This window comes from Sinohyriopsis cumingii, chromosome 4 (genome assembly GCF_028554795.1).
Source record: "Sinohyriopsis cumingii isolate HCF-2022 chromosome 4, ASM2855479v2, whole genome shotgun sequence".
Lineage (NCBI taxonomy): Eukaryota > Metazoa > Mollusca > Bivalvia > Unionida > Unionidae > Sinohyriopsis > Sinohyriopsis cumingii.
Genome location: NC_142964.1, coordinates 81,291,535 through 81,316,520, shown reverse-complemented (window position 1 = coordinate 81,316,520; position 24,986 = coordinate 81,291,535). Strand labels below are relative to the sequence as shown.

The 24,986-nt window shown below is 35.8% G+C and overlaps 1 protein-coding gene across 1 annotated transcript in view; it reads left to right on the top strand.

The window, feature by feature from the left end:
* LOC149801538 (C-myc promoter-binding protein-like) overlaps positions 1 to 24,986 on the top strand; it is a gene marked incomplete at its 3' end in the record, with an annotated part of 138,981 nt that overhangs the window by 14,915 nt on the left and 99,080 nt on the right. Inside the window, exons 2-4 of the mRNA XM_089956811.1 lie at positions 2,059 to 2,371; positions 15,526 to 15,829; positions 21,445 to 21,634. Of these exons, the coding sequence (XP_089812937.1) occupies positions 15,534 to 15,829; positions 21,445 to 21,634 (486 nt within the window). The remainder of the gene's footprint in view (positions 1 to 2,058; positions 2,372 to 15,525; positions 15,830 to 21,444; positions 21,635 to 24,986) is intronic.

The window sequence follows — 24,986 nt, the reverse complement described above, 5'->3', positions numbered from 1 at the left end:
AGTACAATATTTATGGTAGGGCTTATGAAGTCATTATTTGATCGAGGGGCACGTCAGTGGCAAGATGATTTAGGTGGAGGTGCTCTTTTATTTTGTGTTTGTTGCGTTTAGCCACATGTATCTGAGGGAGAAATGAATGTTATTAACACACTTATGATAAACTATATGCTGTTTATTTTGCCAGTAGAACACATGATATTGCTCTAGTCTGTTTTCCTCATTAGCAGAGCTAAAGCTTGTAGAATATTGGATAGAACCATGCCTCATTTTTATGTTCCAAACTTTTTCTCCCTTTCCCAAAATTCATCTCTTTGATGTCATAATGAAAATATCACTTAAATCTGATTAAAACTGTCCATCAGCTTGTACATGCATATGTAGGTCTCAAGTTAAAAATTGAATGAGTTTTGTAACTAATTGCACTGTTTAAAATTTATGGGATATTTTGTGAACACAAAAAGACATTTGAATCCTAATTTTTCAGATGTTGATAATACTTTTAAAAATGCATTCACACAGCTTGGTGTCCAAGACTTATTCAGGTGATTTGATCAATTTGCTCCGTTTGAATGAGAGTTCTGACAGTAATTAAGTGATGATTTTGTTTTGCATAATTTGAATACATTTAAAAACTTTATATGTTTTTGGCCCATTTATTTGTATGATATGAATTTTATTTCCCACCACAAAATGCACTTAGGTAGGGTGTGAAGTTTGACCCTTGTCCAGGATCTATTTTGGTATGTTAGATTAAAGCTGATTGTTTTTTAAAATCACACAGAAAAATAAACAATATATGTTAATCATGCATAATATTTTCAAGCCCTCCCATTATGTCATCATTTAATCCCTCTTATATTTAGACAATTGTCCAATGTTGTCCATTATTAATCAGTCCTTCAGCACAGTTTTGTTATTGTTCTCCTCATAAATAAGTATCCGCAGGTTGCCATGAAACTTTACACGCACATTCATTGCAAGGCCTAGTTGGTACTAAATAAAAACAGTGCAGATCAGACAGCAGATAAGGTTGCAGCAGCATCTATCTTGAAAATCTTATTTAAACACCTACAGAATGGATAGTCATACATATATGTGGTTCTTGAAAATCTTGTTATTGTAATTCAGACTGAACATAATGTCTTGTCAGAATGTGGGCTTTTCACCAGAAGACTTCAACTCTTCTGGTCCTAAATGATAAGTGCTAAATTTACATCCAGTATATCCACCATATTGAAAACTTTTGATTGGATAAGAATGTCAGCTGATTTTTATACCCATCAGTTTGAAAGAGGAAATAGTTTTGGGTTGAATTCCTGGTGTTATGTATTTTTAATTCATATTGTTTGTTGGCTTTTCTTTCCACTTATATATATCTGTATTTTGTACTTGACCTTGTCCAAAATTAAGTGATTTACATAGTATACCTAACCAGTCACATTTATATTGAAGCAACATAATACATAGATAATATTTCTCATTGGTTGTTTATTAAGTATCCCTGTCATTATTATTGGTAAACATGACTCTGTGTCTAGGACATCAAGTTTTTCACTTGGGTTTGGCTCAGGCTAGCTCAGGTTTGCTGTTGTTGTTGTTGTGGGGTTTAACGCCATTTTCAGCACACGATAGGCTATATATGGCAGCCAGTATTTATGGTGGAGGAAGAACCTGGGAAAATCCCGGAAAGAAGCACCGACCCATGAGAAGCTACTGGCATGCTTTCTTACATACCCACATTGGCTGAATCCGAGACTCGAACCGGCGCAGACAGAGGTGAGATGGCAGTGATCTGTAACGGAGAACGCTTTAGACCACTTGGCCACTCGGGGCCTCCTCAGGTTTCCAATATACTTGCCCAGGAAGCAAGTCCGAAATGTTGAGAGAATGAGAGATAGCACAGCCATTTTCATAATGCTGTATGGGTTCATCCTCAGCCAATCACAAGAGTTACTGATCTTGTGTAAATTAGTAACACTTCAACCCTGCAGACATCAGTAATTAGAGTATTTTTGACTTTTTTTATTTTGTTTTTACAGATTTCCTTTCTCCTTTCAGCTCCCAGGAAGACAATTTGTCTGGGTCCAGAGCCTTGCATATCCACACACAGATATCATTAGTAATTAGTCAAGATTTACAATTGAGTCTGATTGTATTCATCACAGTGGACATTTATGAAAGTTCTATTTCCTTGTTCTCGTACATGAAATGGCCATTTCCAAGGATACCATGGAAGCATTGTCTTTCTCTTTGACTGAAGTAAACTGGATTTATTCTTGCTGGGAAATTGGAAAATAAGATTAATTCCTTCATGCTGCATTTGATTGTATAACCATGGCGCCAACTTAATTTCCACTGAAAAAATCACTTGGTAAGTTGCCTTGTGCAGTGATTACAGAATATATGCTATACCCGAGTGAATCTATGAGTGTAAAATTTTTGCTTTATTTTCCAAATTCAAGTACTTATATGATACTTGGAGGTTCCTAGCAATTCACTGAATGGGGAAGTCATTATATGTTCTCATTTAATTTTGAACATCTCATTGAGCTGGGTATTACAAGCCATGTTGTTTCATAATAGTATCAAGTACATGAATAATGACTAGATATATGAAAATGATATTTAAAAAAACATTTATTCACATATACTGCTGAACAGATGCATCCGGTGTGTGAAGTAAGTGAGGTGGGTGCATCTGTCAAGACTTTTAGGTGTTTTACAGTTCTCTGTTTTTGATGTGGTATACTTGATAAAAAGCTGCAAAGGGCTAAGTGGCATGACAACTGCATGGTCATGTTTTTGGCATCTGGTGAGTGAAGTAAGTGAGATGGGTGCATCTGTAGAGACTTTTAGGTCCTTTACAGTTCTCTGTTTTTGATGTGGTATACTTGATAAAAATTAGAAGGATTACTCATGCACCGGTAACTTAACACAGCTTGTGTTGATGTCATTTCTCCCTCCAGAGTACACATTAATTTAGAGTAGAGTTGCAAATGGCTAAGTGGCATGACAACTGCATGGTCATGTTTTGGCTTGAATCAATATGTCCATGAGCATCTTACGTGCAAAATCTGACAGTTAAAGGATGTAAATTTTACTTTCTTGATTGAATTTCTTTATTGACAATATGCAGGTCTAAGGAGGACTCTTGTTTTTGGGTGGGTCATTATGGTGTTCATGCTGTATGAAGAAAGGCAGGTTCATGTATTAAAACGGGGTGGTATGGAGTCAGATTCATTTATTGGAATATGTTACGCACTTTAATGTTGGAGGGGATAGATTGATAATAAATATAATTCATAATGGGGTAAGCTTACAAACACAATACTCTGTTGGAAAATGCTTGAGAGAACAACAAAATGTATTGTTTGAAAATTACTTTTAAGGATTAATACTTGTTATATAATGATTTAATAAATTTGTGAAAGTTTTATATCTGGTGACCAAATAGATGACCTTTGGGAACTGCAATACTGGAGGCAGTATTGGAAAGACCCATCTATGTTTTTGCAAACATGTAGAAAATGTAAATATGAAGACAAGAAGAGAGGATTTGAGACAGATTGGGAAGAGGAGTTTGTCTTTGTGGAAAGTAATGATAATATAAAATAATCTTGTTTGAAAATTATTCATTGTTATTCAGCAAATTTTTATATATAAAAAAAACAATTTTAGGTGCTTTATAAGAGGCACAACACAGGCTTGTGTGAGACACACTTTGGCCACCCGTTTTATGTCTCTTAAGTGGACTTGTTTACCTCTTTGAAAGAATAGAAAGACCACAAGAACACCTGGATGCATGGTCAAGTGACCTCATATTATGGTCCTGCATATGTCTTGCGTCTTTCAGCAGTAGCTTGCTACCACTCTGTAGTCTTATATGATTTCAGTCACTTTGGAATATGTTTGGTTTATATCTTCAAAATACTCCAAACAATGACAATAAAGAGCACGATCCATGCATATTAATGAAATGAATTTGCATTTGATTGGTTTAGTTGGATATCGCTCTAGAGGCCATATTTTTAATCTGATTTTGATCAGACTTGGAATATACAAGTTTGCTTATATAATTACAGTATTCTTTCTTTGAGTTTGATATCTTATGTTACGTGTTTAGGCTCGAATAAACAGTAACAGTAAAGAGTGAAAACAACAAACTTTGAAAAATACAATAATTTATTTCCCTTGAAAAATTCTGTGAAAATCAAAAAATATGAACTTACTGTTTTAAGAATCAGATCCAAAAATAATCCAAGAATAATCCACAAATAAATTTTTGGGAGTCCTAATAAAATGTTCTAATGATTTCAAGTTCGAGTCCTGACGAAGAATCCAAGATGGAAGATAATGATGTATGCTGTAATCTGTATGCTGAAGTCTACAGTTCCTTGTAGAAACAAGATATATCACTCTGGTTTTGGAAATCTGAATAAATTTTTTATAAGAGCTGTCTTTGTTCAAGAATTTCACATGAGCACACATATTTTCCAGGAGAAAAAAATTAATCCTTTTGAATCCAAGTAATTTGAAATAACTCCAAACAGCACAACATACAACTTCCAGTGTAAGAGCCCAACTACTACTGATAATATCTCTACAAAACAAAGGTTATATCATATTCTAAAACACAAAAGGGGGTCACATGATCATGTTCCAGAACTTTGTTGAAATTATATACTTGTTAAATCCCCCTGTGGGTCCGGGGTTGTAGAATTGGCCCGACGTGCCTTGCTATGTGTCGTAAAAGGCGACTAAGTAGAGGCAACCTGTTTGCTGTGGGTTGCGTCCCATGTCGGGGGAGGAAAGGATCCTGGTAGTTGAGCAGAGGCTTTCCATGCAATACACTACTTTGGCCTCTACTTCTGTTAGATGGGTTGTCGGGATGGGCCCGGTTCCGACAAATCGGCTGGTCACGCCGAGCCCTAGGAAGTCTTTATTAACTCTCTCATCTTTTTTATCTTTCTCCTGGTATCTCTCTTGATACCACTGTTGCCCCTATATTCTATTCCTTTATCTTTCCCTTTTCCAAGTCTTAGAAGACTTCGTAGAAGGCGGTGGCTTAACGGGTCAATCGCAGGGTAATTTTACCGACCTTAGAAATTGGCGACTTCAGGGTCAATCAAAGGTAATTTTATCAACTGAGTATAGCATCTGTGTATCCCTGGCACTTGAAAATTGTCCCCTTGTTGGGCTCCTTGGTGGGCGGGGAGCACGGGTGCTGAATTTTAATTTGGCCAAAATGGACATTCTGAAAAAAAATCAAAATAAATGTATGAAAACTTTATCTGACTCAGATGACGAACCATGTAGTGTGGACTCATTTCCACGCTTCATGGTAATACAGTCTAAAGATGCCGCAAAATCCCTTGCTTCACTCTCTCCGTTTGTGATAGAGAAAACAATTACAGGATTGATTGGTACGCCAAAGAGCGTCAAAAAAATGAAATCGGGTTACCTTCTCGTGGAATTTGAGTGACGAGGTCAGACAGACAATATCAAGAAACTTAAAACATTCTTTGATATTCCAGTGACCTCATTCGCTCACACCACACTCAATACGTCCAAAGGCGTGATTCGCTGTCGTGACTTGGCTGGAGTCACTGACGCAGATATCATTGAAGGAATGAAAAGTGAAGGTGTCACTGCAGTCCATCGAATACGTATCAAACGTAATAATAACCTGCAGGACACCAACACCATTGTATTCACCTTCAACAAACCAACTGTACCCAAAGTGGTCAAAGTTGGCTTCTTGCAAGTGAAGGTTGAGATCTACATTCCAAACCCCCTTCGATGCTATAAGTGTCAAAAATACGGCCATCACGAAGATCGGTACTCAAAAAAGCCAAATATGTGGCCGATGCGGAGACAATTCTCATCAGGAATCTGATTGTAGAGCAACTCCACATTGTGTCAACTGTGGAAAAGAGCACCACGCCAATTCCAAGGATTGCGATACCTGGAAACAGGAGAAGGAAATTCAGAGGGTAAAATACACAAATAATATTCCCTATCCAGAAGCCAGAAAACTTGTCCAGGCGAAAACAGCCCATCCTGGCCCATCCTTCTCCACTGTAGTGAAGAGCAATCCTAAAACAACGAAGGATGCTCAAACACAAACAGAAGCACCCGATTCAACACCAAGCTCAAACACCCCTCATTACCAATCACAGAAAAACACAGCATCTACACAAACTACTTTTCAGCAATACCCAACAACCGAGATCACCAAAAAACAAAAACAAATCTCATGGAAACAGGCAACAAAAGGGGTCAGATGACCCCATCAAACTTTATAACAGGTTTGGAGACATCGAGAGCATGGATGCAGAAGAAACTGCTCCATGCGCCCAAGGGAACTCCAGACCTACAAACAAAAAATTCACCTCCTCCAGAGAAATAACCAAACAAATAACCTCTGCGAAAGGTCTAACCTAGCTCCACAATCTTTAATTTAAATTTATAATGAAAAACACTATCATACAATGGAATTGTTGAGGACTTAAAGCAAATTACAATGACATTCTCCTGCTTTTAAATGAACATGATCCTGCGGTACTATGCCTTCAAGAAACTTCTTGAAAGATAGGGACAATATCACATTTAAAAACTACTCCCTGTTTAACACTTGTTCTCCAAATGTTGATAGGGTATCAGGAGGAGTTTCTGTTATCGTGAACAACAGAGCCCCTCATAGCGTCATCCATTTAAACACAAATTTACAAGCCATTGCTGTAAGCGTCACTCTTCATCAAGTGATTACATTTTGCTCTATTTACTTACCACCAAACACTAACCTAGTTCCAAATGAATTAGACACCCTTGTTCAACAGCTTCCCGCGCCATTTATTTTGCTCAGGGATTTTAATGCCCATAACATTTTATGGGGATCAAATCATATAAGTAACAGAGGTCACAAAGTTGAAGACTTTATTTCTAGACACGATGTGTGTATATAACACCAAAACACCTACATATTTACACCCAGGCACGGGTACATACACATGCATCGATTTGACAATTTGTTCTCCTTCGCTGCTTCTGGACTATGAATGGAAGGTCGCTGATGACCTTCACAGCAGTGATCACTTCCCAATCTCCCTTATAAATCTTAACTCTACAATTGATGAAGTAATTCCACAATGGAATTTAAAGAAGGCTGAATGAGGAGGATACAGTTTTCAATGTTAACGATCCCATTCAGCATTTTACATCTATTTTAACCGACATTGCAGAAGAATCTATCCCCAAGTCCTCAACAAACTGTAAAAGAACCCTAAAACCTTGGCTCACTAAGGAATGTATGGAAGCCATACGGCAACGCCGAGAAGCCTTGAAAAAATTTAACAATCATCCGACGCCCGAGAATTTAAGTAAATATCGTATTCTCCGGGCTAAAGCTCGCTGCACAATCAAAGAGAGTAAACGAGTGTCATGGAAGAAATATGTGTCCTCTTTGAACTCTCGTTCCTCAATTAAGAAAGTTTGGGACACGATCTGCAAAATAAACGGAAAGAGAAAACAATTCTTTCCGACATCTGAAAGTGAACAATAACAATTTTAGTTCAAAACATGACATAGCAAATGTTCTTGCTGATACATTCTCTAAAAATTCCTCATCATCTAATTATTCCGAAGCCTTCCAAAAATTGAAAACTCAGAAAGAAAAGTCACGTTTAAAATTCACATCCAACAACTTGGAAAGTGACAACCAACTGTTTTCACTATCAGAACTTATGGAGGCTTTAGACAAGGCCCATGATACTTCCGCTGGGCCTGACAAAATACATTACCAGTTTTTAAAACATCTTCCAGAATCATCTTTAACATCTCTTTTGAAACTCTTCAATGATTTATGGATTACTGGTAATCTACCTAAGATATGGAAAGAAGCAACAGTAATACCAGTTCCCAAACCCGGTAAAGATAACGAAGATCCTACCAACTATCGACCTATTGCACTCACAAGCTGCATGTGCAAAACAATGGAACGAATGATCAATTCTCGGCTTGTATGGTACCTGGAAACTAACAATTTAATATCTCCTTTCCAAAGTGGCTTTCGTTATGGACGGAGCACCAATGATCATCTGGTTAGACTAGAAACATTCATTCATGATGCATTTATCAAGAAAGAACATTTAGTAGCGGTTTTCTTTGATTTAGGAAAGGCCTATGACACAACATGGAAGTACGGGATACTAAAAGACCTGCATGATCTAGGTCTAAAAGGCTGTCTGCCCTCTTTCATATCCAACTTCCTCTCAGACAGAGAATTCAAGGTACGAGTGGGCTCTACTCTCTCAGATTTGCACGAGCAAGAGATGGGTGTGCCCCAGGGCAGTATTTTATCTGTGACACTTTTCAACATCAAAATTAATAACATCACCAAGTGTTTGACTCCTGGTGTGGATTGCTCACTATATGTTGATGATTTTCTCATATGTTATCGGTCAAAGCACATGCATACAATTGAAAGACAACTACAGCAAAATATCAACAAGATTCCAAATTGGGCTAGTATGAACGGCTTCAAATTCTTGAAATCAAAAACGGTATGCATGCATTTCTGTCAATTACGACGACACCACGATGAACCTAAACTCACACTGGACGGAACACCTATTCCAGTTGTTGAGGAAACAAAATTTTTGGGTATTATCTTGGACAGAAGACTGACTTTTATTCCACACCTAAAGAACTTGAAAGCTAAATGCTTAAAAGCACTTGACCTACTTAAAGTAGTAGCGCACACTGACTGGGGTGCTGATAGAAAAGTCATCCTGAATTTATATAGAACGTTTATCCGCTCCAAATTAGACTATGGTTGCATTGTGTATGGTTCAGCCAGAAAGTCATATTTGAAAATGCTTGATCCAATTCATCATCAGGGAATATGACAGGCTCTGGGAGCATTTAAAACATCCCCTTGTGAAAGCCTACTAGCTGAAGCGAACGAACCACCGTTATCGCATCGTAGAGGAATGCTTTCCGCACAGTATGCTGTCAAATTAAAATCAAACCCTCTGAATCCTGCTTTTTCGGCTGTTTTTCAACCCAAATTCAAAACTTTATACGAAAATAAACCAAACGCCATACCTTCCTTTGGCATTAGAATATCATCCAGCCTTGACAGTACAAAAATAGATCTCTCTAGAATTCAGAAAACGTCCATCTCTGAAACTCCACCCTGGCTACTTAAACAACCAAAAGTACTTTTTACGCTACACGATGGAAAAAAATCCGAAACAAACCCTTCTGTCTTCCACAACTCTTACCATGAACTCCTCACCAAATTTAAAAACTACACCAGAATTTAAACTGATGGATCAAAGGATGAGGAAAAGGCTGCTGCAGCCTTTGTTTTTGGAAATCACACAACGCAATTTCGCTTACCAAATGGAGCATCAATTTTTACAGCCGAAATCAGAGCAATAGACCTTGCTTTGCAACATATAGAAAAGAAACATATTTTAAACAGTATCATCTTCTCCGACTCGCTATCAGTACTCCAGTCACTACACAACAGAAAACTGGAGAACCCATTATTGAAAAACATACTCGTCAAAAATACCGAGCTGAGTGTCTCCCACAATATAATATACTGTTGGTTACCTAGCCACATTGGTATTAAAGGTAACGAAAAAGCAGATCGCGCTGCTAAAATGGCCCTTACTCAAGAACCATCTGATTTTAAAATACCGTATACTGATTTTAAACCTTGTATCAGAAAGTTCTTTCATCAGAAGTGGCAGGCATCATGGAATGATGCCATGAATAACAAACTTCATGCAATCAAGCCAACTCTAGGAGAATGGACTCCTTCCTACAGAACTATGCGTAGGGAGGAGGTAGTCATTGCAAGAATCCGAATTGGTCATATTTATATCACCCACACCCACATACTAAAAGGTGAAGACCCCCCAGAGTGTGTTTCTTGCAATGAACCATTCACTGTCAAGCACTTTATAATAGAGTGCTTTGACCTGCAACCTACGCGCGATCGTTATTACGTTGTGCATGGCATGAAAGAACTTTTTGATACTATAAACATCACTCGTATTATAGAGTTCCTGAAAGCCGTAAATATTTACTCTAAACTCTAACTTTTATGCTATCACCTTGTGCAGTTTTATGCAATATATATCCCATCCCATTTTAATACCTTTTCATTTATTTTCATTAACATAGAACATTTACATCTCCCGTTGATCGGGAAGCTTTATTTTGCACCGTTACCATCTTACCGTTTTTAATTTCAACCATTTGTTCTTTTATATCGCTGGTCGATATAGGACCTTTTATAAATTTTTAAAAATATTATACAAATAACATTTTGTTTGGCACTAAATAGCCTAACAGTGCTGATGCGCCGTTAAAAAAATCAATCAATCAATCAATCAATACTTGTTAAAGATCACGTACACCCAGTGTGGTCCTGGCGAAAACCAATAATTTTGCTTAAATCAGTAGTCCCATCATGACCTCGACAACAACCAATCATTTAAAAATAAAAATAGAACTTAATTATGTGGTTTGCTACTAATTTTGAATCAAGGTCAGGATCTAGATCAACACCTGGTGTTTACAAAATGAACAGTCAAGATCAGACTATTTTCTGAAAAAGGTATCATCTCTAGTGAATAAATTTACATTAAAATAGCATGTAATGAAAAATATAAAAAAAATTAAAACTGATAAGTAAACAATTAAATATATATATATATATATACATATATATATATATATATATATATATATATATATATATATATATATATATATATATATATATATATATATATATATATATATATATATATATAAACGGATATTTAGCAAGATCAACATACACAAATTAGGGGATCTTGCATGTGATCAGCTGAGCTTATTACCTTTTTGCAGGACATATTTCTGATACAGTTTTGGTGAGACTTGGAATATATATGTATACATGTATCCTTAGGACAAATTTGATGATGAGCAAGATCCACACATATTAATTTGGTGATCTTGCGTGTGATTGGATAAGATTTCTGATCTGATTTTGATCAAACTTGAAATAATGGCTTACACTATATGTCCTCCAAGTCATAGATGGTGTTGATAATGAGTGAGTTCCATGCATATTAATGACATACTCTTGCATCTGATAGGCTGCGCTTATGACTTCTCAGGAGGTTGTATTTCTCATTGATTTGGGTCATATTTGGAGTATATGTTTACAGTATGTGCATCATTAAAATGGTGACCTTAATCACATAGCTTGTTTTCCCACATGATAACTCTTTGAGCCATGAGTGTGGTACAGTGGCAAGTAACAGAGGGTGGTTATTTGATCTTGCTACACAACTGACATGTTCAGTTGCAGTCTTGAATAGATTTCACAGATTGTATGGTCAAAGTGTTACTTAAAAAGCTCAAGCTCAGTCTCTAAATAAGCATCTGCATATGACAGTGTGAACAAGGAAAGGTAGTCTGTGTGTGAGTGTGTGTGTGATTTGGATTTTTAACATAGCCTTAACAATTTTTCAGTCATATCGCTACAATGTCTGCAGTGTGACTGTTTATAGTGATGTCTAGTACTGGGGCATCATGCCGCAGACACGTATGACAGTGTGACCAAGGAAAGGTAGTCAGATGGTACTTAAGATGACTATACCATGATGAAGGATTTCAGAACTTTTTCAGACAGTGAGGGTGATTTCTTGGACTTTGTACCAGATGACATTGTGTAGTGGTATTTATAGGATACTGTGAATTAAAAAAATGTGGACTTAAACTTAATGTTTGTATGCATTTAATACAATTGGCTTTTGATCTGACATCCATGTAACCAATCATTAGGATCAATGGGTGCCTGGTGGAAGTTTTTTAACATTCTAAGAACTTTACTATTTAAACTGTTAGAGTGAACATTTTGTGTAATGACTGCATATTGCCAGTTAGGGAGTAATTTGTTGCAAAAAGTGAAAAATTTCAAAATACATCCTTACTCTTGAAGGAAAGCAAATAAAAGTAAACCAGATGGGAAGAGGGAGAGGCCTTTGATCACTGTAGTGAAATTGATGTCAGAAATAATCTGAGAAATATAGATATGCAGTTATACACTCTGAAACAGTGGAAAAATGGAATGAATGGAAAGGGATAGGGATAGTTACAGCAAGATGTTTGTACCCTGATTTTATAATTATTCTAAATAACATTAATACATGTTGCATCACACTGATTACATAAAGTTCCTGTGATTTTTAAATGGATAGAGTAACTGTTAAAAATTAGTTACATATTTTATACCTTATATATAATTATTACATGTACTTGCATCCATATTATCCAACCTCTAAATAGGACACCCCTCTTTTAACGGTCATTTGCAATATATAAGACCACTGCATTACCTTTTACCTTTAGACTTGTTAAAGTTATGAAACTGTGGAGTCCAAGGAATTATAGAATTCTTTTATTAGGTAAATATATCAATTTCAATTTATAACTTCTTGTTGATCTTGTCAGAGGCTGCTTGGTATATAGTAGTATTATCCTTTAAAACATAATAGAGATTGGTGAAGTTATATTATTAAATGAAAGACATCAGTTGTTCTCTCCCAAGCACATCATGGGGGGGGTGGGTTGTAATTTGGAAATACTTTATATGAGAGAACGGTATGAATAGACTTAATTAATATGTGGAATAAATAACTTTACATAAATAAAATGTGAAACAGTTTATCCCCATCAGCACACTGGCAGCAGTAAGTATTATTGCAGTGGTACTACATGATTACAATAGAACTTCATGTAGTATATATTCTAATGGTTCTGTTGGGATATTTTTTTTACTTTTGGCAATCATGTATTTGTGAAATTGAATACAAAAACGTTAAAATGAGAAATAACTTGTGACCCCCCCCCCCCGGCCTTGAAAATGGCTTGTATTCCATTCCAGTTTTGCTGTTGCATTAAAGTTTATTGTTAGTATCACTGGTTTCCTCTTCCATTAATTATCTTTTAAAAAAGAAAACAACATTTTCTGTCAGAAACACTTTACACTAGAATTTCACCAAACCACTGTTTTATTCCTTATTTAAAAATTGTTAATAATTGACCACAAGCTTACTTACTAACTTAAAATCTGCCACATCTGCTAGACAGGCTTTTCCGGTTTTTATTTGATCAGGTCTCCAAATCAGTTTTGGTGGTCAATAATAAATGTTAGTAGTTAGTTGTCTAAATAGCCATGTTAATGGTTGTGTTGTTCAAAACATGACATGGGATAAAAAGCCTATTGCACGCTTAAACCACATTCAATTCTCCTTTCAACAATATTTAAGTTAGTGTTACATTCATCCATCTTGTCTTTTGTAAGACCTTTCTTCTTGAAGAAAATGAACATTCAAGGATTAGATTGCCTGTCCCCAAAAGGATAAGTTGAGCAACTTTCATACTCATAGTAACTATAAATCAGTTACCTTTGATACCTTTCCCAGTCTCAGTCAGATCTTTGCTGGAAATGATCTAGATAGGCTATCTAAATGCCTCCGAAGGCAAAAGAAGGGGTTGGAAATGCCTTTTCCCATCCTCTTTAGGGCTCTGTTGATAAATAGTCCTCACTGTTGTGCACAGGGTTTTTGCCACAATCAAAAGAGCATATTCCTTTACTGATAGAGATCTTTCTTGCTTGTCTGAAACTAAAGCCCGTGGAGTTGGAGCCGTTGCTGTCTCATGGGCCTGTCTTGATCACTCTTCCTTGGTTGACGTCATGAAGGCAGCAGTTATGGCAGTTGCATATTACTTTATCTTTCTGTTAATGCTCATTATCATAAGTGCAGGCATTTTTTTCTCTAGGACACACAGATGCAGCACAACTTGCGACCCAGATGGACACCAACATTCTCTTAAGTTAATATCCCCTTAATGATGAGTACTTTACATTTTCAGGGCCCTGAGTTTTTGATCAGTTTAACAAATTACACTTCACACCAAACTGATAAATTCAGCTGCACAGTAGTGATGGGCAATCATTTGTAAAGATAACTGTCTCCCCACAAAAAAGCGTGATTTTAATGACTTGCCTAGATATTGTGCACCACATTACATAAGTCTGTGGCACTTTCTTGATCCTGACCATCATATTACAGCAGGATTTCACTGTACTTTTCATGAAAAGTAGAAAATTCTTGTTAAAAAAATAAAAAATATGTTTCAGATGTTAATATACTTTGTCTTGTGACATAAAGAAAACAAGAATCAGAAAATATTATAAAGATTGTTTGTAGTAGTGTATTTATGATAGGAGAAAGAACTATCATTATAAATATCTGTTCTTCTGGTTGCTTTTATGTAAATTAGTATCACTTTTTGGAATTATCTTTAGTCAAATTTTCAGTAATAGTAATGAATTAAACATTATTTGTAGCCAAGAAAAATATTATGACAATGTGCCTTCTATTTGTTATGTAAATGAGACTAGTTTTCATCACATGAAAAAAGATCACATCTTCACTGCAATAATTCTGTATGGCAAATACATAAAATGAAAGTTTTTCCAAATGCACCTGTCATGAATCCTTATGAAGCTAAGATAGTGCATACTTCAGCATGTTTGTTTGCCCCAGTGAACTTGGGGTAATGGTCTCAGTCATAGAAAATTTTGTCTTCAGGTTTTTCCTTTGCTTATCTTTTCCTAAATCTCATGATGGATTTTTCTTCATACCTTGACTGAATGATTATGCAGCTAGGACAGTTCATTTAGTGACCTATTTGCTGACCCCTGCATTCTTTGGTAATGGTCTCAAAGACTCTTGTAGAAAATTTGAATTAACATCTCAATCTAATTTTCTTGTTTGCTGCTTGTTCTTCCCTAACCCCTTGATGGAATAATTTATACTTCCAATAAATGATTTTGAACCTAAGATGATTCATTGTGTCCTGTACTCAGTCACACCTTTTTTTAATGTAGTATATCACCCCATAACCTTGGGTCAAGGTCACAGTTGTGGAAAATATTGCTAATGTTTTTTAATTGTATGATGGATTTTCGTTATACTGTGGAAGAACAATTATGAATCTAAGAAAACTCGTTCTGTGACATGACCACAAAACCTTTGACCATGAGGTCAAGGTTATGTTTTACAGCAATGCTTTGATCATAGTTTCAATTTGCAAGCCCTATCCATATTTAATTTGGGTCACAGAGATTTATGTGTATCGCATGGTCTAGCTGCAAATTTTGTGAATACTGATCTTTTGTCACTAGTATAAATCTATATAAAAAAAATTAATCCATGCTTTTGAGGATGTTGATGAATTGCCATTTCAATCCACCTGTTCTCTGCTTTTTTTATTTGCTAACATTTGAGATCCTATGCAGAAAAATAGTTTTAACTTTTTTCTGCTTTTGCAGTAGATTGAATATTGTGTACAACCACTCCCAACTGTGTTATCTCCAATTTTTCATCAGCTATATTGAGAAATTTACATAATCTAATTTAATTGAAAGAATACTGATCTTTTCAGTGAAAAAAATGGATGAGCGTCGTGTTGCGGATTATTTTGTAGTGGCTGGCTTACCAGAGGATCCTTTGCCACTTGAAGAATTTTCAAACGAAGCAGCAATCAAGCCAACATATAAACAGGACCCAATCACTGATGTGACTGTCATCAACAAGTCGCTTGGAGAGAAAGTACCCAAAGGATTTATATGTCTTGAGAGAACACCAACAGACTTTCCAGCAGACCTTAATCATGGCAGCATCAGATGTCCAGAATTGTACATATGCTACAGGCGAGGCAGGGATAAACCACCTCTGACAGATATTGGGTAGGTATATTTTGTATTTCTCTAACTTTAACCTTTCAGTGTCATCAACTATTTGGACATTATGTCTTGCCTCTTTGGACAACTTGGGAACATAGCAGTTAACTCATTATCACCCGAGCCATTCAGCTACAATTCATGCATAGTCGATTTAGGAAAATCCATATTTCCAAGGTGTAAATTTATGTAATTGTTGTTGTTCATCATGAACTGGGTATAATGGTCATTATGGATATCCGTTTTGTGACTGATAGTGGATGGATGCTGTTTTATTGCCTTCATCAGAAAGTTTCAGAAAACATAATTATGTAATAGTGGACTCCACTACTTCACATGGAACCCAGCTGTTGGCTTAGCTGCAGTTCAGAATGCTTTTCTATGGCTGTGCACAATGCCTCTTCTGGTCAAATGTTTGGCCACAAAAAAAAATACATTAATAGTATACTTTTAACACCCACCACTCCACCAAAATTAAAAAAAAAACAATAAAAAAATGAATGCATTAGCAAGTATTTGCGTGTTGATACAAGAAGAAAGATGGCACTGAAGCAGCCTGTAACATGTTGTTGTTGTTGTAGGGTTTAACGCAATTTTTCAGCACAAGATAGGCTATACATGGCGGCCAGTATTAATGGTGGAGGAAGAACCCGGGAAAACCCCTGGAAAGAAGTACCGACCCACGAGAAGCTACTGGCAAGCTTTCTCACATACCCTCATTGGCTGAATCCGAGACTCGAACAGGCGCAGACAGAGGTGAGATGGCAGTGATCCGTAACGGAGAGCGCTTTAGACCACTCAGCCACTCAGGGCCCCAGCCTGTAACATGATTGTATGGATCTTTTTTTGGTTATTCTGTCAGCAATGCTACAACAATCTGCTTTGTGAATAAAAAATTTGCTGCTGAAGGACATGTGAAATAAAGCCCACAGAGCAGTTGAGTTGACAAAGATGAAATTACTGAAATGGAGTCTATAATCACCTGAATGGCGTTAAAGCTTGGAGAGTCAAAACTAACTTTAAAGTCACTTGAAGAAACTGTGGAGAAGTGCATGTAGATTTACAAGCAGTATTCATCCAGGTCTAAGTGGCTAAAAGTATACATGTTGAAATATTGAATTGGGATGGATATGTGGGAAGTATTTTATTCTGACATTCTGGCCCTTGAGTTGCTTGAAGAAAAAAAATGTCTGGTGTGATTTAAAGAAAAAGGCCCTCCATTATATCTGTTATACTTGTTGGGAAAATAATCCTGAGATAAAAGATAACAAATATCCTGACTGAAATTGCCCCCCCCCCCCTTCAGGAAATTAAATGGGCAGTGTTTCTTTTTTTCTTTTCTTTTTCCCTCCAGCAGCTGGACAAGCAGAAAAGTTAATTTGTGAAATAATGACACAGTATAAGGTGAAATGTGCTGAAGTACATGTACCCTGATTTCCCCTGGGACAAGAATCATCATCATCCATTAAAACTGAGCCAAAATGCCTACTCTTATGCAAACTTAGTTTTGAAAGGGGTTTCTATCGAGATAATGATGCTGGTTTGGATTTTAGCTTACAAGCGGGATATCATAATATTTTTTGTGTGCTTGTAATGAGTTATGCAGATGCTTAAGACATTCTGTCTGTCAATAATGTCTTCTCTATCCCTGGAAATTACTGAGCCTCATTTTAGTTGCTCAGCAAGTCTGTCAAATCTATCACTTTAGAAATATACTTGCAGCATATGCTTTTAATGTGGTTTCCTATTAATGGTTTTGAACATGTATCCTAGAGTGATTTTCTTTATCTACTCCAAACTGGAGGTGGGAAAGGATGTGAATTTAAATTATTTCCTGTTTGTTGTGAACATTTTGTATTAATTCTAGGGTTGTCACAAGTGGTTTATGTTTGTTTTGAAATTGAATTATAGCATTGACCAGTGGCTGTTCAGAACTGTAAGTGTATGTACTTCCTGACTGACCATTATTGACTTAAGCAGGAAGTGGCTGACATACAAGTAAGAATATTGCTACTTGGCAGGTACCAATAGATACATTTGTCAAAAAGTGACAAAAAGTAACCTTTTTCATGAAAATCCTTTGTTAATGACATGAATTGTCATTAAAAAAAAAAACAGTTATCATAACAGTGTCCATAATTCCACGAATTTAATTTTTTTTGGTCATACTCTCTAATAGACAATGCTATTTTCTAATTTTACAGATAAAGCTAACATTTTCTTGCATAGCTTATGTTTTTGTTTTTTTAGTTTAATAAAAAAATGATGCCATGTTATTCTTACTGAATAGCTTTGGAAAGAATTATAACATAGATGTCATCATGTCCCATGTTATTAGAATGTACACAAGACATGCAGTATAAATAGTAAGGTCCTTGTTTGTAATCTTGTTTCATTTTTATTCATATGCTGCTTTCAGTTATTTGTTCAAAGTAGGTCTTAGAAATGGTATGTAAATTAAAGCGAAATTATGACAGATTTATAACCAGCACAACAAGTGTTTTTGTGAAATCAAAACTACTGCCCGATGCAGCAGTTAACAGACGAGTCTGTACTTTTAAAGAAAATGGCACTATATATTAAGCAAAATGGGCTTTTACAGTTTGACATGTGGATGAAAATTCTCAGAGCAGATGGGTCTTTTTAAACTTTAAAACATGTCCGATCAGAGACAGGACAAATCAACACCACTTTGCAGATTTTTAAATAGAATATGAGGGTGATACTGTACAGCATTGGGTGATACTGTACAGCATCTTGATTGAGCACTTGTCATACTCATTGCAGAAATTCTGGACTTCACAATCATTTGGCAAGTTATACATGTAGACTAGTTCAAGTGAGTGTTGAATGTAAATAATTTGTCAGTATGTTTTTTGCTTCTGATTTTAATCCACATTTTTTTCTTCACATTTTTTCCAAGTATTTTGACCTGCAGATCCAGGTTAGTAGTAAAAATGTAAAGTATGTTTTTCATACAGTGTACTTCAATTATGGCATGTAAGACATCAGCTACGATGTCATAGCCTCAACAAAGTATTGTTACTAATATTAGTACTAGTAATATATACATTATACTTTCTATGCTCAGATTACAGTTTTTTGCCACTAACATTAGCAAAAAGTAAGCAAAAAGTATGTTTTCACCACTATTGGGGTTGGCATGTATGTATTCCTTCATTTTTGGAGATAACCCTGTCTTCAGGTTTAAATGAAGACATGAAGTTTGTAATGTTTTTACATTATTCATGCAGAGCAAAACAACAGTCATGGTGGTACCTGATCAAATGGTGCAGTCTGAAATGACCTTAGAGGTTGAATTAAAATCACTGACAACAGTTAGTCTCTTTCAAAGTATTTTTGTAATCTTGTCATGGAAGAGAATTGCATATAAATAGATACAAAGTCTGTCTGTCTGTAATCTGCATAGTGGAAGAGAAATGCTTATAAATAGATACAAAGTCTCTGTCTGTCTGTAATCTGCATAGTGGAAGAGAAATGCTTATAAATAGATACAAAGTCTCTGTCTGTCTGTAATCTGCATAGTGGAAGAGAAATGCTTATAAATAGATACAAAGTCTCTGTCTGTCTGTAATCTGCATAGTGGAAGAGAATTGCATATAAATAGATACAAAGTCTCTGTCTGTCTGTAATCTGCATAGTGGAAGAGAATTGCATATAAATAGATACAAAGTCTGTCTGTCTGTAATTGCATAGTGGAAGAGAAATGCATATAAATAGATACAAAGTCTCTCTCTGTAATCTGCATAGTGGAAGAGAATTGCATATAAATAGATACAAAGTCTCTGTAATCTGCATAGTGGAAGAGAATTGCACATAAATAGATACAGTGTCTGTCTGTAATCTGCATAGTGGAAGAGAATTGCATATACATGTAAATAGATACAAAGTCTCTGTCCGTCTGTAATCTGTATAGTGGAAGAGAATTGCATATAAATAGACACAAAGTCTCTGTCTGTAATCTGCATAGTGGAAATACAACTAATGTCAGTAAACATAAAATGACACCGCTTACCACTGAGAGACCTTCTAAAGGTGGAAAGACCATCAAGTTCAAATATGTATCAATAATGTATTGTATTGAAGGCTATGTATTGTGAATCAAATCAGTATGCAGCTAAAGTGTATTGTTGCACCCCATATAATCAGCAAATACTTGGAAATCAACCATTGGTCTGTGGCGTGTTAACTTGTTATGCAGGATACAGACCTTGACTTACACAACCACTCGAATGCAGCACACATTACACAAACAAGGTTAACTGCACCACATTATTGCATCAGGTGGGAGATTAGGTAGGTAAAGTACAATGTGTTAACATCATAGTAGAGGATAATGATTTAAGAAACTTTCATTAACAACCAATAGGTGGCATATTTCACAGTTTGCCATCCAGTAGAAATGAAAGTTGTTCTGCCAATGGCTCCATTATAAAAAAAAACACCTTGGAAAATAGACTTTAATCATGGAACAACATACCCCATATTAAGTTGTGAAATTTGCTGGTTATAAATCACAGTGATAGCATCCAGGGTCGCAGTGACTTTCTGCAGTAAGCTTTTGTATACTTTTATTTTTTTGAGTGAATCCATTCATTTGGTATACAGAATTTTCCTGTTACTTTGTAAATTGAGGTCCATGCCCATGTTCTTCAAAAACTATAAGATAAATGCCTTGAAAATCAAGAAGGACCCAAGTTTTAAGTTGGCAAATCTAGAAACTGCTGAGATCCTCGATGCACGTACATGTACTTTGAAGAAGCAATTACATTTAGGGTACTACATGTAAATGCATTGTTTGCACGTCTCTCACTGAAGTCATTGGAACGCTGTTGTTAAGTAATAAATCACATTGTCTATTAGGCCATCAGTTTGTCCACCCAGCTATCCATTTGTCCATTAACAGTTTGGTTTCTGCAATTTACAGTGGAATAGTTGGAACGTGACCAAATTTTGGTATGCAGTTTGAGGCCTTGAAAGAATTGCATTTTCCGTCTTATTGCTGTCATTTAGAGGAGTTATGGACCTTAAATACCCAGCTTTCTAAGTTTGATTACTGCAGCATAACTTGACTGTGCATTGTTAGATTCCAACTAAATTTGACATGCAGCTTGATACTGTCAAAACCTTGATTTCCAGTGCTCCATGATGTGTTTACAGGAGTTATGTGCTTTGATTACATGCCCTGCCAACTTTGATTTCAGCAACATGTCTTTATTAGTTTTTTTGGATTTCAACCAGATTTGACATGCATCTTGATGATGATGATACCTTGTAGAAGTTCAGTTTACAGTATTCCATGACTTGATTTACAGAAGTTGTGACCCATGCTTTCAGTCATTCTAACTTTAGTTTCACTTTGTTGTGAGAGGGGCCCTTTGGGATGTATCCATCGCATATAGCTAGTGTTTAGATAGCAACCTTGCCAGTGGTAGAAAAACTAGATCATAGAACTTTAGTTTACACTGCCTGACCTCTGTGTACACTGGTTCTGGTAGACTCAGGTATAAAGGAGTTGGAAAAGGAACTGAAAAGCTTGTCATTAAGATACAAGGTACAAGGATGGAAGGGTAAAAATTCATATTCATCTCTTTTGCTAGTGTATTGTATGAAGGGAAGGAGAGACTGATGGCAGGCTGTGAAATCATACACACCACTACAAGGGGAAGTCCAGCTAATGTCAACAACAGCTCTAGTGGCCGAATTTACATCACTTACAGGAGGGCCACAGAGTGTGCAGCCAGTGATATGCTTGCTGTTGTCGATATATGCGTCATTTTGGTAAACAAGGTAGGTTTCTTGCTAATGCAGATATACTATGGTTTCACCAGTTTTCATGGTTGTTGTTGTTGTTGCCGCAAACCACAATTTAAAAACCCTCATTGCCTTTAATAATGCAATGAAGTTTAATGTATACCATTAACCCTCTCTGACTTTAACTCATTCGGCCCCAGCACTGTTTTCAGTATCTCTGCTGATATGCCTCAGAAGCACAAAGCTGTGTCTAGCTGCTTGTGCCCCATAGTTTTTACCCGTTTGAAAACATCATGCACATGCATTAACTCTTACCTTAATTTCTCTTCTTATATCCAAACAAAATCCACAAAATTTTCACCATTTATTTCAAATGAATATGTCGAGACATTGATGTAATTTTTTCCTATTTGTCGAAGTCTTTCACAACTTATTTATACAGTATTTACAAACTTATGTGCAACGTTTATCCGCAAGAACTCTGTCATCATTGCTGTCAGCATCATTATCTTCGGACGATTCAGTCTCAGAAACTTCTATGTCCAAATCTAAATCTCACAAAATATTCAACTGCTGAACGTATCTTTCCTCAGCTTGCTCAGTAATTTCAAGATCAAACCCGAGAAACTCCACATTTTTGCTCTCATCAAAAATCACTCTTCCGTCTGCCATCATTTATGATTTTTCATGAACAGAACACGTGTAGTTAAACCGCTCTCAAACTTTAGCCTTTTGCTTCTGAACAATTCAAATTTCCACAAATGAAAGTAAAATCATTTCTGATTGGTTTAATAGTTGTTTAGTTCTTGGAATAAACCATTTCTAACCAATCAGAGACGTATCTAACACACATTCATCACACCTGGAGACGGGATCGGCCATTGAATGCAGTAAACAATTCATGACTACAGGCGGGATCGGCCAATGAATGCAGAAACCGGATCACGCCCACATATGGGATCGGGGCTGAATGAGCTAATATTACACTGAAGTTTAATGTATACCATTAACCCTCTCTGTCTTTAATATTACAATGATGTTTAATGTATACCATTAACCCTCTCTGCCTTTAATATTGCAATGAAGTTTAACGTTTAACATTAACCCTCTCTGCCTTTAATATTGCAATGAAGTTTAATTTATACCATTAACCCTCTCTGCCTTTAATATTGCAATGAAGTTTAATTTATACCATTAACCCTCTCTGCCTTTAATATTGCAATGAAGTTTAATGTATACCATTAACACCTTCCTTGCCTTTAATATTGCATTGAAGTTTAATGTATACCATTAACCCTCTCTGCCTTTAATATTGCATTGAAGTTTAATGTATACCATTAACCCTCTCTGCCTTTAATATTGCAATGAAGTTTAATTTATACCATTAACCCTCTCTGCCTTTAATATTGCAATGAAGTTTAATTTATACCATTAACCCTCTCTGCCTTTAATATTGCAATGAAGTTTAATGTATACCATTAACACCTTCCTTGCCTTTAATATTGCATTGAAGTTTAATGTATACCATTAACCCTCTCTGCCTTTAATATTGCAGTGAAGTTTAATGTATACCATTAACACCCTCCTTGCCTTTAATATTGCAGTGAAGTTTAATGTATACCATTAACACCCTCCTTGCCTTTAATATTACAGTGAAGTTTAATGTATACCATTAACCCTCTCTGCCTTTAATATTGCAGTGAAGTTTAATGTTTACCATTAACCCTCTCTGCCTTCAATATTACAGTAAAGTTTAATGTAATAATACCATTAATCCCCTTTGCCTTAATATTTAAACACTGTTGCACTGACAACTGCAAAACAAAACATGAGATATAGAAATGCCAGTTTTGCTGTATTTTGCTGAATTCATTTATTATGTCACTAATCTCTAGCCTAAAATGATGACAATAACCACTGGTGTACACTAAATTCTAGTCTACATGATATAGTTTAACATACACCAGTAAAGTCAAACCTGTCATAAGCAGCTCCACATGGGAAGTGAAACAGTGTTCACTCTGATGACAGTTGCTATATGCAGGTTTGTTTTTTTAATATCATGGCTTACAAGACTTTAAAGTACTGACTGCTTAAAATTGTTGGTTTCTTAATATAGTTGGCATTTAGACAGGTTGAACTGTATCACCATTGACATTGGAACATTAGTAATTTATTAAAGTTTTGAAGAAAAAACATCTGATTCATATGTATTTTTGCAGAGGTCATCTTGTCGTTTTTACCTATACTGGCCATAGACCAAAAGAGTTTATAGGATGGTCCATTGTCCAGCATCCATTCTGCTGTTAGCACAGCCTAAAATGAACCTTGTAGTTGGTTAGAAGACAGTTATGATATCTAGTTGGTATTGAATGTAAATCTTAGCAATCTAAGCTTAATTATGATTGCCACAATGAGCAGTTTGAAAATCTTGTAACGGACTCCTCAGAATGAATGGTTATTTCAGCATGGGGTTTTCATCAGAAGCCTAGTTTGTCCTAATGAAAATGGTGCAGATGTTTCAGCCACTATGGCTGCCATTGTGGCCAATTTAAAAATCCTATTGTTCAGAAATACAACAGATGGTTTCAACATAATTAAAAAGAAGAGATGGTCTTGTCTTAAACTTTTGGGACATGAGAGTGTTAGTTCCTTTGAGGGACTTGAATTTTATGTGATGGCTTTGTGCTATGTTATGTCACTTGTTTAGGCTTGACTATACAGTAACACAAGAAAGAGTGAAAACAACAAGCTTTGAAAAAAAATACAATAATTTATTTCCCTGGAAAAATTCTGTAAAAATTAAAAAATATAAACTTATGGTTTTATAAAATCAGATCCAAAAATAATCCGAGAATAAAATTTTAGTAGTCCTAATAACCAAATGTTCTACTGATTTCATGTTCAAATCCCAACGAAGAATGCAGGATGGAAGACGCTGACATATGCTGCAATCTGTAGTGTTAAAGAAAAGAGTTCCTTGTGGAAACAAGAATTATCACTCCGGTTTTTGATAGCTGATTTCTATTTTAAAAAAACTGTTCTTGTTCCACAATATTACATAAGCTTATGTATTTTCCAGAAAAATAACAGAATTAATCCTTTTGAATCCAAGTAATTTGAAATAACTCTAAAATAACTCCAAACAGCACAACATAAAACTAACAGTTTAACAGCCCAGCTTCTAATGAAACTAAATCTCCAAAACATGGGTTATTGTTAACATAAACAAGGGGTCACATGATCATCTTCTCGAAGGGTATAGAAGGCAAGTATCTCTTATAGATCATGTTTACCCAGTGTGACCCTGACAAAAACCAATCATTTTACTCTAAGAGATAAAAATATAAAAAAAATTGTTTACATCTTAAGCATGAAGTCCCATCAT